Genomic DNA, 16,580 nt, shown 5'->3' with positions numbered 1-16,580 from the left:
TCTCTCTCTCTCTCTCTCTCTCTCTCTCTCCCTCCCTCCCTCCCTCCCTCCCTCCCTCTTTGTATAGGTATGGATGCATTATAAATGCTAGCTATTATAATTATTTGTAAAAATGTAAAAGAATAGATTATTTCCATCTCTAAATCTATGACATTATGGCCCTATGATCCTAGAAGAATGCTGGAGACATAAAAATGTTCAATAAATATTTGTCGAAATGATGCCCTCAAATGTTATCTTTCATTAAATGTTTTCAGAAACATTACTTTGAAGATATTCCTTTCCTGTAGAAATTTAGGGCAGAAAAGGAGCTTAAAGATATCAGCCAGTTCACATATCCCTTTTGAGTTAGAATTACCCTCAATCCATCACAGAAAAAGATCCTTTAAGCTCCCAAGAGGAGCTTAAATTCAGATACCATCTTAGGCATACATATGTTCTTGTGTGTCACAGGTCTTTCATCTCTCTTTTAGGTCCAGCTTCAAGCTTCTGGCTGTGAGTGGGAAACTGTATGCCATTGGTGGGCAATCTGTTTCCAATGTTGAATGTTACAATCCTGAGCAGGACTGGTGGAATTTTGTGGCCCCGTTACCAAATCCTTTGGCTGAATTCTCTGCCTGTGAGTGTAAGGGAAAAATTTATGTCATAGGAGGATACACTACCAGAGGTAAGTCAAGTGAGCCAGGTGGTAAAAAAAAAAAAAAATCATGTGTAAGAACCTGTGGCTTAGAGAAGATGCCAGCAAGAAGTGTCCAAATGTTTGCTTGCCAGTCAAAAAATATTTATTAGGTACCTACTGTGTGCCAGTCACACTTTTAGGTCATGGGAATGCAAAGACTGAAATAGGGTTAGTCTAGCTAGGGCAAGGTGGTGATGGAACCCCTATAAATAGGGTCAGTGATTCTCTAGAACAAGCTGGGCATTAATGGGGGACCTGTTGGGGAAGCCATGCTTTATGCCTACTGCCTCTGGACACTTTGTCAGTACATACAGTTTGGTTTCTATTAGTGAAAATAATGAATCCTGTGAATTGGTTGCATATATGTGAATTTGTATCATTTAAGTTATAATTATGTAAAATGTGATTATTGGTTTCAGTCTAATGGAAATATGTGCATTAGTAGAATAATATGATTGGGCAGCTAAGTGGCCCAGTGAATATAGATCACTAGGCCTGGAATCAGGAAGACCTGACTTCAAATCCATCCTCAGACACTACCTATGTGATCCTGGGCAGATCACATAACCCTGTTTGCCTTAGTTTCCTTCATCTGTAAAATGAAATAGAAAAGGAAATGACAAACCACTCCAGTATCTTTGCCAAGAAAACCCCAAATGGGGTCATGAAGAATTGGGCATGACTGAAAAATGACTGAACCATATTAATAACACTTAAATACAAGGTAGTTTGGGAGGAAGAAAGAACACTAGCAGCTGGAGGGATTAGAAAGGGCTTCGTGTAGAAGGTGATTGAGTTGAATCATGAAGGAAGAGAGAGGGATTATTTAAGGTAGAGATGAGGAAGAAGGATATTCTAGGAATGGGGGATGGTTATGCCAATATCAAGCCAGTTAGGAATTTAGGGTACAACGTCAATCATCAAGCATTTATCCACTCTGTTCTGGGCACTGTGCTAGATGCTGGGCTAGCAAAGACAAAAAAGGAAACAGTCCTCAAGAAGGCCCAAGAAATTTACATTCTATTGGTGGTTATAATATGTACATATCACAAATATATACAAAATACATACAAGGTAATGTGAGGAAGAGGCAGTAGCCATTGAAGGGAATTGAGAAAGGCTTCATAAAGAAAGTGGCCCTTTAGCTGAACTAGGTCAGAGTCAAGTTGTGAAGGGCTTTAAATGCTAAACTGAGGGATTTATAGTTGATCCTAGTAGAAATAGGGAAATACTGGAATTTCTTGAGAAGGGGAGAGACATGTTCATTCTTGTGCTTTAGGGAATCATTTTAGCGACTGTATGGAAGGTAGATTGCAGAGAAGAGAGACAACGTAGGGAAACCAATTAGGAGGCTATTGCAGTAATCCAGGTGAGAGGCCATGAAGACCTTAATTAGGGTGAATAGAGAGAAGGGGATGAATGTGGGAGATGCTGTGGAGGTACAATGGACTGGACTTGGCAGCTGATTGGATATTCGAGCTGTGGGAGAGTGAAGAATTGAAGATGACAATGAGTTGAGAACCTGAGTGACTGAAACAATGGTGTTCCTTTGACAGAAATAGGAAGGTTCCAAAGAAGGGTGGATTTGGAGGAAAGATAATGTTTTGTTTTAGACAATGTTGAATTTAAAATGCCTATGGAACTTAACCTCTATTGCCCCAGGTTGGGGGGGGGGCTGGGGAAGCCTATGGAACGTCCAGTTCAAAATGTCTAGTGAGCAATTGCTGACAGTAGTTGAACTCAGGAGAAAGAGTAGGGAATGATTGAAAGATCTGGGAATCATCAGCATTAGGTGATAATTAAACTCATGGAGGCAGACAAAGTCTCCTAGAGGAAGAATAAGAAGAAAAGAGGTCCCAGGGCAGACCCTTGTAGGTGATATTCACCCTTAGGAACTTGGGTACAGAACGTAAAACTGCTTTTCAGATGGAAGATGAAAGGAAAATATGAAATTGATTGCTTCTCTGACAAAGGGAGTATTTTGGTTCCATGCCATTGGAAGACAAAGCTCATTAAAAATGTGCCAATAGACTGGTAGGGCATTCAGACTCTTGGTCATAGAGGTAGGTCACACTTGACAAAATCAGCAAGAGAGAACAGAATACCTTCTTAAATGTTGAATTATAGAATAGATGGAACAGAAATGGCTTGTCTTGGTTGTGTGTGACAACACTGAAGTGAAATGAGTGACTTTTAGTTAACATTGCAGTTCCCAATGGGTAGTCAGCAAGTATTCTTCAGCCTTCTGTGTGTGGGATACTGTTTTCTGTGTATTTGTGTTTTCACCAAATAGGTGGGATAAATTGTGCTGCTTTCCTCAAAAAGGAAAGTGGTTGGGGTTTTTTGTTTTTTTTTTTAGAGTAAAAAAATGTCTATTTTGTGAGCTTCTTTTCTGAGTTGAATTGACATTTCTTGGTTGTGGAGAAGTAATCCTCTGAAGTAAGGATTCCTGGAAGAGCTTAAAATGGTTTAGTTGTGTGAATATGCAAATGTTTGTGTGTCTTGGGGGGAAGAGTGGGATGTGTGTGTATGTATTTGTGTACTGTAGGGAGGTGGGCGTCAAAGGCTGCATATTAGCAGTAAAATTGTTTCCTCTCTAGTTTATCAACAGTGTGGTCCCTTCCTTTTGTGAAGCTATTCCAGGTGTTGCATTAGGAGTGTGTCTTTGTGCTGTAGAGAAGAAAATTCCCAATTTTTCCTTTATGTTTAATTCTAAAACATGATGCCCAGGACTCACTCGTTTTACTCGCTCTAGTTTAGTTAGGGGTTAAGGTTGCAGTAGTCATCTCTGTATTCTAAAAACAGTCCATCACTCCCAAAGGGTTCCTGCAAATGTGTTTTCATGGGAAAGGGAATACTCAGAATCATCCATGTAAGTGAATTTCCAAGAATTCTAATTCCTTTCAAGCTGGGTACCAGCCAGCAATGCATCATATGTGAATTGGAAGAATGCAAACATTGACACTTAATCTACATTTTCCTAAAGTGATGTCAAATACTCTTCTTTCTTTTTGCTAAACATGTCTATAAAAATATAAGATGACAGGCTGGCACTAAAACTAGGCAAGTGATCCACTGAGAAATTTCTTTTCTTTCTTTCTTTTTTTTCCACCACCTTGGCTGAGCAAATGTCCTTTAAATTTGACCTGGAAAACACTTGCTAGTGTGTTTCTAGCTTCACACTGCTTCTGCCAATGTACCTTTAGCTTCCCCTGGGCCACCCACTATGATTTTGGTTTTGGAAATTCCAAACCAGAACACCCATTGTGGACTGGTTTGGTGCTGTGGATAAATATGTGGGGGTTTGAAAATGAGTTTGTAAAGATGACAGGGTGGGGTATTCTCTTATATTCCTTCAGAAATCCCCTTTGCTTGGTTACTCTTTCTAGCAGATCTGGTAATTATGTGCATTTAACCAAGACTTATTAATTATTAAAGTAGTTCTTCATTATTAGAGTAAAAATATCAGGATCTGGAAGTTTGGTTCCTGTCCTGCTACCTTCTTAAAACTGGGTGAGTAAATAATAATCAGTATATCCCATCTTTTAAAATATGTGATTTTTTTTTTTTTTTTTGGTGAGGCAACTAGGGTTAAGTGACTTGCCCAGGGCCACACAGCTAGTAAATGTCAAGTGTCTGAGCTTGGATTTGAACTCAGGTCCTCCTGACTCTAGGGCCAGTGCTCTATCCACTGCACCACCTAGCTGCCCCTTGATCTGAGTTTTGAAGGAAGCTAGTGATTCTGAGAGACAGAGGTAAAGTGGGTATGCACCAGTGCTTTCCAGACATGGGAGACAGCCAGTGCAAAAGTATGGAGACAGAAAATGGAGCATTGTGTAAATGAGGATCAGTAAGGAGGTCAATTTGGCTGGACCATGGAATGCATGAAGGGGACTAATTAGTATAACATGAGTGGAAAATAAGTTGGAGCAAGGTTGTGGAGAAATTTTAATGCCAAAACAGAAGAATTTGTATTTCATCCTAGAGGAAGTAGGGAGCCAGTGGCATTTATTGAGCAGGGGAATGGTGGCCATATGGGTAGTGAGAAAGAAACTGATACAAGAGATGTTATGGTGGTAGAATTGACGGGACTTGGTAGCTGACTGATTATGTGGGTTGAAAGAGAGGGAAGATACCAGGAGTGCCCTGAGGTTATGAACTCATGTGACTGGAAGGGTGGTGATGTCCATGATGGAGATAGGGAAGGTCATTGGAATATGGCATTGGAGCTCTGGAGAGATTCTAGGAATAGAAATACAAATTTGGGAATAGTTTGCATAGAGATTATCATTAAGCCCCTGGGAGCTGATGTCACTAAGAGAGAGTACAGAAAAAGGAGAAAAGAGAGTCTAGGACAGAATGTGGGGGTTCACCTAATGTTGGTGGGCATAGCTCCACCACTTTACTACTGCTTCTCCTTAGATTCAAAGGTTGACAGCCAAGGACCCTGAGCCCAAGAGTGCTGGGAATGGCAGTCTCTCCTCCTCTTATCCCCTGCCCAAGACCTCTGGCCCTGCTCCCAGGCTGGCCCTGATAGACACTGTTCAGAGAATCAGCCCTTGAGGATATATGATTTGGCAGCTTTAGAAAGTGTTCTAGCTTCTGCCTCTTTAGTAGCCACAGTAACTGAAGACCCAGACAAGAAAGTTCTGCCTTCAGAGGTCCTGGTTAGATGGTTCAACATCAGAAAATGATACAGTCTTATCAGTGGAAATAGCATTAAAGTAGTTGTATTACCATCTGTTTTGCCATTGTATCTTTAGGGTCATGGAGCCTTTCTCTGATTTTTCAGCCAAAGCGTCCTACGTGTATAAGTACTTATGATTGATTTCTTTTTTATAACATGTCTTTTCCTTGCAACATATATCTCATATGAGGTTAAGGGACATATTCAAAATTTCAAAGTCAGTTTAGTAAAAGTTAGGTCTTCTGATTTCTAATCTAGTGCTTTTCCTCTAAACCAACAGAAGCCATGCTTTGCACGCTGTTCCCATTATGGGAACATGCTATTTTAGAAGAACTATGTCCAAGTATTCAGCTTGTCTTAGAGAAGTCTACTTATCCAAGAAGACTTACACAAAACTGATATGGTGGCTTTTTGTTGTTTAGTCATGTCCAACTCTTTGTGACTCCATTTAGGGTTTTCTTGACTAAGGTACTGGAGTGGTTTGCCATTTCCTTCTCCAACTTATTTAACAGGTGAGGAAACATCGGTAAACATGGTTAAGTGACTTGCCCAGGGTCACATAGCTAGTAAGTGTCTGAGGCTAGATTTGAACTCTGGTCCTCCTGACTCCAGGTCTGGCGCTCTATCTACTGCATCATGTAACTGCCCCTAATATAATAGCTGTCTTCAAGTAATTGAAGAGGTATTGTGCAGAAGAGAGATTAGATTTTTTTTTCCTGCTTGCCCCACGGGGCAGAGCTAGGAGTAGTGAGTAGAATTCTAGAGAGCAGATTTAGGTTCAGTTTAAAGAGTACTTCATAGCAATTAGAGCTGTGCAAATGTGGATTAGCTTTCATCAGGAGGTAAAGTTCTAGGGATATGTGGCTGCTGCTTGCAGTTTTCCTGGCCAGGTGTCTTGGTGAGATTGACCCCAACTCCACTGGCAGATCATGTTCCCAGAGTGCAGCTGCATATGTTTCCCCTTTAGGGGTCTGAGAGTACTCTTAGAGGTAGTAAGGTTCTTCTAATGCTATTGACTCCATCCCTTATTCCAACATGTTTCCCCTGATATCAACCACTAGTAATTAGTACTCAATATCAATGAGCTGAAGTCTCCTAATATTCCTCCCCAAACAGCTTTAAAATACTACTTCAAATAAAATTTTGTGGCAGAGCCAACAAAAAGTCAGGGTGAGACATTTTTCTGGCCAAAGAACAGTTGAGGTCAAAGGAGAAGTCTCTGACACTGGAGTGGAGGCCTGTCTGGAGGACACACATGTGGTGGTAGAATAGTGGCTGCAGCAGCAGCAACTTTGGGAACTCTCAGTCCAGAGATGGTAAGGGGGATGGACAACTGGTCAGAAAGAGATTACAGGGGATGCTTTGCTGATATTGGGAATGACTGGAACTGATTGGCAACTCTATTGTGTATAGAGTTCCAGGGTAGAATGGAGTGCTGGGAGTCAGTTATGAGGGAATAGGAGCCCTTGTCACAGTTCCAAGGCAAAGAGATCACTAGTGCTTATAGCTACAGAGGATTAGGAGCCCTTCCTAGGTAAAGGCCATAGGGTAGACCAGGGGAGTGGTGACCACATCTCTCCCAGTATCATGCTCCCTTGAAAGCACCAAACACTTGCAGATCTCAAGAACTATCTCTGAAAATAGCAGCACAAAAAAGCCTGAAGCTTAGGAGAGTGATTTCCTGGGTGAACTGAGCCCAACTTTAACATAAAGTTGAAAGTCAATAAATAAGTTGGAAAAATAAGCAAATAACAACAACAAAAAAGAAATTGACCACAAAAATCTACTACTGTGGCAGAGAAGACCAAAACATAAATTCAAAGGACAACAGTGTGAAAACAGCTACAAACAAAGCCTCAAAGAAAAATGCTAATTGGCCCCAAGCCTAACAAGAATTCCTGGAAGAGCTAAAGAGATGAATGGTAAAAGAAAAATTGGGAAAAGAAATGAGATTTATGTGAGAAAATTATGAAAAGAGAATTAACATCTTGGTAAAAGAAGCATAAAAAACTCAGAAGAAAATAACACCTTAAAAACCATAATTGATGTATAGTAAAAGATGCACAAAAATTCACTGAGGAAAAGAACTTAAAAAGCAGAATAGGCCAAATGGGAAAAGAGGTAAAAGATCTCACTGGAGAAAATAATTCCTTAAAAATTAGAATTAGGCAAGTTAAAACTAATGACTCTGAAACATCGAGAAATAATAGAACACAGTCAAAAGAATGAAAAAAAATAGAAGAAAATGTTAAATATTTCATTGGAAAAACATCTGACCTGGAGAATAGAGAAGAAATAATTTAAGAATTGTTGAACTACTTGAAAGTTATGATTTAAAAAAAGAGTATTGGGGCAGCTAGATGGTGCAGTGGATAGAGCACTGGTCCTGGATTCAGGAGGACCTGAGTTCAAATGCAGCCTCAGACACTTAACAATTACTAGCTGTGTGACCCTAGGCAAGTCACTTAACCCCAGTTGCTCCCCCCCCCCACACAGAGTCTAGATACTACATTTCAACTGAATCTCTTAGATCCAGAGGGTAAAATAAAAATTGAAAGAATCTATTGATCACCTCCTCAAAGAGATCTCAAAATGAAAACTCCCAGGAATATTATATCCAAATTCCAGAATTTCCAGGTCAAAGAGCAGCTAGTCAGGATCACACAAGATTTAGTGGCTTCCGTGTTAAAGGAGTGGAGGGCTTGGAATATGTTATTCTGGAAGGCAAAGGAGCTAGGATTTCAATTAAGAATCACTTATCCTGCTAAGCTGAGTATAATCCTTCAGGGGAAAAAAATGGATATATAAAAAATGGAGGACTTCCAAGTATTCCTGATGAAAAGATCAGAGCTGAATAGAAAATTTGACATTCCAACACAAGACTCAAGAGAAGAATAAAAAAGTAAACATGAAAGAGTAATCATAAGGGACTCAATAAACTTAAACTGTTTACATTCCTATGTGAAGATGATACATGTAACTCCCAAAAACTTTATCATCATTAGGACAGTTAAGAGGAGTTTATATAAGACAGAGGGCATGGGTGTGAGTTGATTGTGTTGGAGTCATCTCCAAAAAAAAAAAAATATTAAAGGATGAGAAAGAAGCATGCATTGGGAGAAGGGAGAGTCAGAAGGGGAAATTTTTCTCACATAAAAGAGATACTCAAGGAAGAGCTTTTACAATGGAAGGGGACATGCAAAGACAGGGTGGCAGGCAATGCTCGAACCTCACTCTCATTGGAATTCATTCAAAAAAGAAAGTGTATACACACATGCACACACACAGACATGCACACACACATACACACACTCTGTTGTGTATAGAAATGTAACCTACCCAATAGGGAAGTAGGAGGAGATGGGGATAAGAGAAAGGGGGCAAAGAAGGGGTGGTGGTGATAAAAAAAAGAGGGCAGATTAAGGGAGTCAGTGATTAGAAGCAAAATAGACTTTTGAAGAGGGACAGGATAAAAAGAGACAGCAAGAAACAGAAGATAGGGGGAACATACACTGTTAATAATTATAACTGTGAATGCGAGTGGGATGAGCTCACCCATAAAACAGAAGCAGAGAGCAGAATGGATTGGAAACTGGAATCCAACAATAGGTTCTTTACAAGAGACACACTTGAAACTGAAAAAACACATAGTTAAAATAAAGGGTTGGAGCAGAATCTTATATGCAAAAGGCAAAGGTAGCAATCATGATTTCAGACAAAGCAAAAATAGATGTAAATAAAAGAAATAATAGGGGAAACTACATTTTGTTAAAAGGTACCATAGACAATGAAGTAATATCAAAAAAATTTATAGCATGTTTCCCTGATTAAGGACTCATTTCTCAAATATATACTGAGTATAGAGCTGAATCAAATTTATGAAGAGCCATTCCCCTAAGAATGTTAAAAAAACAAAGAATAAACAACAAAAAAAGTAAAACAAAGAGGATATGAGGATAAGAGCAAGTTGGGGAGGGGGGGTTAGAGTACCGACCCTGGAGTCCAGAGGACCTGAGTTCAAATCTGGCCTCAGACATTGACTAGCTGTGTGACCTTGGGCAAGTCACTTAACCGATTGCCACCAAAAAAAAAAAAAGAACAAGTTGGAAAGACATATGAGCTCATGGAGAATGCAATAAGTAGAATCAGGAGAAAAGATTAGAGGAGGACAACCATAACATAGTATCTTTGATAGTATCTTTGAAGGAATTCAGAACTTTGAGCCTTGCAGTGACCAGTCAGGATGCAGAATGAGGCATCCATTTTCACATATTCTCAATGCATTGATCTCTTTTGCTTGACTGATCTTACTTGAGACAAGGAAGGGCTTCTGTGGGGGTTGGTGGGTTAGTGGGAATTAAGAGGGGTGCAAAAGAAAATGAAGGAAAAGAGCATCAATACAGAAGAAAAAAATACTCAGGAAAAACCCTCAAAAATTGAGAAAGGAACACATGGCAATTTTATTACTTTTTTTTTTTTTGTGAGGCAGTTGGGGTTAAGAGACTTGCCCAGGGTCACACAGCTAGTCAATGTTAAGTGTCTGAGGCTGAATTTGAACTCAGGTCCTCCTGACTCCAGGGCTGGTACTCTATCCGCTGTACCACCTCATTGCCCCTAATTTTATTACTTTTAAAATAGTTTTTATTTTGTTATTTTTTAAAATAATGAACATCTTTATTTATAATTTTGAGCTCCAATTTTTATCCCTCCTTGCCTCCTTCCCCTCCCCCATCCCTGAGGCAGTAAGCAATAAATATGTGTTATACATATGTGATTATGCAAAACATTACCGTAGTCATTTTGTATAAGAAAATGAATAAAAGAAAAAAAAAGAAAGAAAGTGAAAAATAGCATGCTTCAGTCTGTGTTCCATCAATATCAGTTCAAGATTTCTTTGTACGTAGATAATGTGTTTAATCAATAGTCCTTTGGGATTGTCTTGGATCATTGTACTGTTGAGAATAGTTAAATTATTCACAATTCTTCATCAAACAATATTGCTGTCTCTGTGCACAATGTTCTCTTGATTCTGCTCACTTTTCTTTTTTGGGGCGGGGCAGGGCAGTGAGGGTTAAGTGACTTGCCCAAGGTCACACAGCTAGTAAGTGTCAAGTGTCTGAGGCCAGATTTGAACTCAGGTACTCCTGAATGCAGGGCCGGTGCTTTATCCACTGTGCCACCTAGCTGCCCCCTCTGCTCACTTTTATATATCAGTTCAAACAAGTCTTTCCAGGCCTTTCTGAAATCTTCCTGCTTGTCATGTCTTATACCACAATAATGATAACCACAATAATGACTTGTTTAGCCATTGATGGGCATTCTTAGCCACTACAAAAAGAGCTGCTATAAATTAAATAGTTTTTAAAAGCAGAATATTATAATAGTTTGTAACAGAAGCCCATCATTTCAAAATAAAATCCTCTTTTTATATATAAAATGTTGGAATTTTTGTATTGATTATGTTCTTAATGAATAGAAAAAAAATGGAATCCCTGGTATCTTTTGTCCTTGGCATGGAAGTTCTTCTCAAATATCTAAGTCTGAACAATAGGTGTGTGGCTATTCATTTCACAAAGTCAGGTCAGTCTAACAAGCACAGTCATTTCAGATTGCTCATTTAAACTTATTTTCATTCTGAGACAGGTCGATACTCTCACAAATAAAGGGAGCAGGGTGGCTGGTGTTAGTGCAGTAAGTGGTTGTACCCTAGCTGTCTGTGCAGGGCCTGGAATATCAATGCAATTGTCCTCAGGTTGCTCTTCTCCCTCCAACCCAGTGCCACTCCCCTATTCCATTTAGCTAGCACTGGGCTCTGACTAATGGCTCAGACTCCTAGGGGGTGGAGTAATTGATGAAGCTCCAGGATTGAGGGGATTTCCAACATTGAGGAGATTTTGGTGTTGGTGTTCTGGACTAAGTAGCTGCAATTAACTAATTATCTGCACCTTGAAAAAAAGAAGAAATTGGTCTTAGAGCTCTTTGAGCAACACAAAGGTGTTACTTAATAATGTTATTGAGTTGTTTTAGTCATGTCTGATTCTCTGTGACCCCATTTTGGATTTTCTTAGCAAAGATACTGGAATGGTTTACCATTTCCTTCTCCAGATCATTTTTTTTTTTTTTTGGCAGGGCAATGGGGGTTAAGTGACTTGCCCAGGGTCACACAGCTAGTAAGTGTCAAGTGTCTGAGGACGAAATTTGAACTCAGGTACTCCTGAATCCAGGGCCAGTGCTCTATCCACTGCGCCACCTAGCCGCCCCCTAGATCATTTTACAGATGAAAAAACTGAGGCCAACAGGGTTAAGTGACTTGTCTAGGGTCACACAGCTACTAAAGTGTCTGAGGTCAGATTTGAGTTCAGGAAGATGTCTTCTTGACTCCAGACCCATGATTCTATCTGCTTTGCCACCTAGCTGTTATTTAACATTAATAAGTCCAATTAGGCCCTACCACAGTTTGTTTGTAATTCTTGTTTGTACTGTACAGAAATGCCAAAAACTTTATGGAATTATTTTATATTCAGCTGCTTTATTGAATCTAGTTTCTCCCTGATAATATTTTCAAAATATACCCTCATGTCATATCATCTGTAAATAAGAATAATTTTATGCAATGTTTGTATCTTCAATATTTCTATAACTATGTACAATATTAGTGCTGAGTAGAGGCATCCTTTGCCACTTTGTACTGGGGAAATATTGAGTGTTTCTGCATTACAAATATTGTTAGCTCTTGGCATTTTATATATATATATATATATACATACATATATATGTATATGCATATACATATATGCTTTTGATCATATTAAAGAAGGTCCCTTCTATGTTTATGCTTTTTAGGGCTTTTAACATGAGTACTGTATTTTATCAAAGGCTTTTCTTGCATCTATTAAAATAATCATATGGTTTTTGTTATTTTTGTGGATTATATCATGAATTATGCTTGCTAATTAATGTTGAACTACTTGTAAATCCATCTGGTTCAGAGTTTTTGCCTTTGGTAATTCATAAATGGCTTGTTTTATTTCTTTTTCTGAGCTTGGGTTAAGATGTCTATTTCTTGGTTTGTTACTTTGGGTATTTTATGTATATTTAACATTTTCCTTTGAATTTTGAATTTTGCTGGTATATAATTATATGTATAACTCTGATAATCTCTTTATTTTTCTGCTCTGAATTCACATTCTCATTTTTTATTTTGTAATTTGTCTTCTTTCTTAATCATAACTTTTTTGGGTAGTCCTTTTCATTTCAAGTTTCTCTACTTTTCTGATTTTCAAAATTCTTTCCTTTGTGATTATCTTAGGGTTGCTAATTCATTTTTCTATTCTTTAAAATCATATGCTGGGGTTAATTGATACTCTCTTCTATTGTGTAAATATAAGTTTTCAAAGAAAGATTTTCTTCTGAGGACTGCTTTAGTTATGAACAATAAGTTTTGGTATATTTTTTCATAATTAAATTGTCTTTAATATAATATTCTTTGTCACCTATTCACTCTTCAGGATGTCATTAGTCTCCATTTAGATTTGTATCTTTTGTTCACATCCCCTTTATTAATTGCTATTTTTATTGTCTATAAAGAATATATTTTATTCATGCCTTTTTGCATTTGCTTTTATACTTCAATGTGATCAGTTTTTGTAAAGATATTATGGGTTTCTGAGAAATATATATTTTAAAAATACTTCTATTTGTTAGTCACCATAAATCATTAGTCAAATCTAATTTCTTCCAAACAATTCTATTCTAGTCTATAATTTCCTTTATCTTTCTTATATATTTGTCTAGTTTTGAGAGGGAAATGGAGTTTCCTCATCCTTTTTAGCTGGAGTTATGTAGACTCAATAATGAACTTCCTAGGTTTGTACTGTTATTCTAATACTTTAAAATGCATCAGTACAGAGAGATGGGGATGCGTTGTGGAGAGTGAGAAATATCTATAATATTTACAGTTTTCTTCATTCTTTTATTTTAGACAGGAATATGAACATTTTGCAGTACTGCCCCTCTTCTGATGCTTGGACTATCTTTGAAGTATGTGATGTCCACATTCGTAAACAACAGATGCTATCTGTGGAGGAGACCATCTACTTGGTGGGAGGTTATCTCCATGAACTTGGACCCAACAAAAGGACCAACCAAAGTGAGGATCTGTTAACAGTGCAGTCTTACAATACAATTACCCGGGAATGGCTCTGTCTCAAGGAGAACACATCCAAATCAGGTCTTAACTTGACTTGCACACTTCACAATGATGGAATCTATATTATGAGCAGAGACATTACTCTGTCAACTAGCTTGGAACACAGGGTTTTTCTCAAGTATAATATCTTTTCAGAGAGTTGGGAGCCATTTAGGCGTTTTCCGGCTTTTGGACAGAACTTATTGATTTGTTCTCTTTATTTGCCAAGTGAAACAGAAATATGACTGCACTTAAGTGTTTTAGAATATTCTAAGAACCTAATTAGAAAAAGTAAAATCACATTATAAGGATGATTGGCATTGGCCCAAGGGGATAATGCAAGCTGTGTTAGACTACATATTTAGCATTTATGAATAACCTCACTACTTGAACTTATTTCTCTACTTTGAGAGATTTGTGACTTTAATGATGTTGGTACTCTCTCCACCGACACTGATAATCCACATTTTAGTAAATACATTTCCATTAGTTGCTTTGGCCAAAAAAATTATCACCAGTTTCTCAATAGCATAAATGGCAAAATATGAGTAACTCTGAACTTAACTGGGCTGAATGTTAGGCTACAGACACATATCTGCCTGCCTGGTACTCAAAGCTGTGGGACCATCCCGGGAATTCTGGAGCGAGTTGGAGATGTTTTAGGCACTCTCTTTATCAGTAAAGAAGCATTTTTAAAATACTTACTATGTGCCAGGCCCTGTGCTGGCATCTGGGAATATAATAAAAAAGTGAAACAGTGCCCTAGTTAGACAGTGAGCTCCTTGAGGGCAGAGATTTCACAGTGCCTGGTACATAGTAGGCACTTAATAAATGCTTATTGACTGAGGAGGGGGAAAGATTCCAGGAGGTCTCCTGTCTAGAGACTCATTCTAAGACTCAGTTATTAAGTGGTATTTATTCCTTTTGTTAAGGAATAGGAAGAAGAGGGAAAGACAGTTGACTCAAAGTTTGGGGACAATTGGGACAGCCTTTGCCTGAACATATCCATAAAGGAGGAAGTGCCACAGCCTAAGTTTAAAAAATCATTTACCCCAGAAAAGGGTTTCCCGGCATTATAAGGGGCCCCTGGGGGGAGAGCAACATTCCTATCAGTCACAAATAGGTGCCAAGAACTTTAGATTCAGACTTCATTAAAGGATGCCATGGGGGCATCATTCTTCATGGCCAATAATAGCTTTACATTTGTTTCTCTACCAAGTTTGCAAATCAGTTAAGTATCACTGTTAAAAGATGAAAAGTTCAGGGATTAGTTAAAAGGCAGAATAACTAGCTTAGATCATTAAATCATTGCACTTTAGTAGGATTTGCTTTTTGGAAATGGGATGGGGGCATGTTCTTGTCTGTGATGATCAGGAAAATATAGATGGTACTTTTCATATATTTACACAGCTGAAGACATTAATTGTACTTGACATAATACAGCCCTTTTTTGGGGCACTGCCATGCCTGTGTCCAGAGCCTTTTCTGCGGGATAGGATCTACCAGAGTTTGAACCTTTCTGATATTGCTTCCTAGAACCCGGGGTCATGGCAACATGGGTTATCAGAGTAGAACTTTAGTGGAGGCTTACTTGAACTAAGTACTTGAAAATGAGAGAGAGAGAGAGAGAGAGAGAGAGAGAGAGAGAGAGAGAGAGAGAGAGAGAGAACGAACAACTTTTTTTAAACCTCAGGGGAACATATCCTGAAAGTATTTTTTATCCAATATATATTAAGGAATGGGACTAACCAACAATGACTAGCTTCATGTTTTTTGCTTGATTAAGGACCAAAGTCAATAAGTAACACAAATGACATAATATTTAAATCCTTCTTAAGGTATCTGAAATATTATTAGTATCTATGAATAACAATGATTTTGACATTCTAACCATTCTATTTAAATAATTCCATTCAATAAGAAATTATTAATTGCCTCCTTTGTATGAGGGGGCTTTATTAAGTTCTAGGAATACAAAGACAAAAAAGAAATAGTCCCAGCCAATCAAGCAGCTTAAGTGAAAGATGAATTCATATAGTTGCAGAAAGAAATGGCAAACCATTCCACCTTATTTTCCAAGAAAACCCCAAATGGAGTCATAGAGAGTCAGCCATGACCAAAATGACTCAACAACAAAAATTCATTCAGTCCCTCAAACATCCAGTCCACTTAAAAGCCTGCCTCTAAAATTCTTAGCTCTATTCTTTGGGCCTTTCTTGTTTCTTTTCTTTTCTTTCTTTTTTTTTTTACAACTATGAATTCTATTTAAAATGATGTAATTTTTGGTTTAATTCACATAGTAAAATCTTGCTTATCAGATAAAATGTATCATAAAGTGATTTTTTTATTATAAAATAAAAGTGGATTTATAAAAGAAGGGTTTGTGTGTTTGAACTTTACCCTTAAACTTAAAGGGGGGGGACTGCAAATAGGAAAAACTTGCCTCGAAATCTTATCGTTTTATTTACTGTATTTGATGTGGTTCTTATTTTAAAGGTTTTTTAAAAAACCAGCCCAGATGTGTAATTCAGGCAGCTTGATGATTTGACCTTTTTGTCTTAATTGATTCTTTATTCTTGGCTAAAGTGAGGACAGCTGCAAAACACATGTGCCATTGAAAACTAGAGAGGAAGCAGTTGCATAAAAATAAGTCTCTAGTGGTGTTTGCAGTAATAGGAAAGGTGCTAAATTCTTGCCATGGTTATCTCAGATGGAACATATCTTAATTTAATCAGATTCCTAGACAGACATTTATTTTTCCTGTGAGAATTCAATTATAAGTTCAAGCTTCAGCCAAGGATAGCTCAACATTCTTAAAAATTAGACCACACATACTTTTTTTTAATGTAAACTGGATTTTGATTGACTAAAAGACTTCAGTAAGATTGTCCTTTGACACTCTCTAAGGGAAGCAATAAATTAATGGTACAGTGATTGTATGGCTAACCACTATCCCTTGCCTTTACAGATGAAATCGTTCCAACAGCTGTGGCTTACTTTAAGAAAACTTGATTATATCTGTAAAA

The 16,580-nt window shown here is 37.9% G+C and overlaps 1 protein-coding gene across 1 annotated transcript in view; it reads left to right on the top strand.

Annotated features, from left to right (window-relative positions):
• KLHL42 (kelch like family member 42) overlaps positions 1-15,913 on the top strand; it is a 28,642-nt gene extending 12,729 nt beyond the window's left edge. Inside the window, exons 2-3 of the mRNA XM_043969057.1 lie at positions 474-667; positions 13,348-15,913. Of these exons, the coding sequence (XP_043824992.1) occupies positions 474-667; positions 13,348-13,799 (646 nt within the window). The 3' untranslated portion in view covers positions 13,800-15,913. The remainder of the gene's footprint in view (positions 1-473; positions 668-13,347) is intronic.
• Positions 15,914-16,580: the final 667 nt, after the last annotated feature.

The sequence above is a fragment of the Dromiciops gliroides genome, chromosome 5 (assembly GCF_019393635.1).
Source record: "Dromiciops gliroides isolate mDroGli1 chromosome 5, mDroGli1.pri, whole genome shotgun sequence".
Classification (NCBI taxonomy): domain Eukaryota; kingdom Metazoa; phylum Chordata; class Mammalia; order Microbiotheria; family Microbiotheriidae; genus Dromiciops; species Dromiciops gliroides.
The sequence above is the reverse complement of the archived record's forward strand: the minus strand, read 5'-3'. Positions and strand labels throughout refer to the sequence as shown.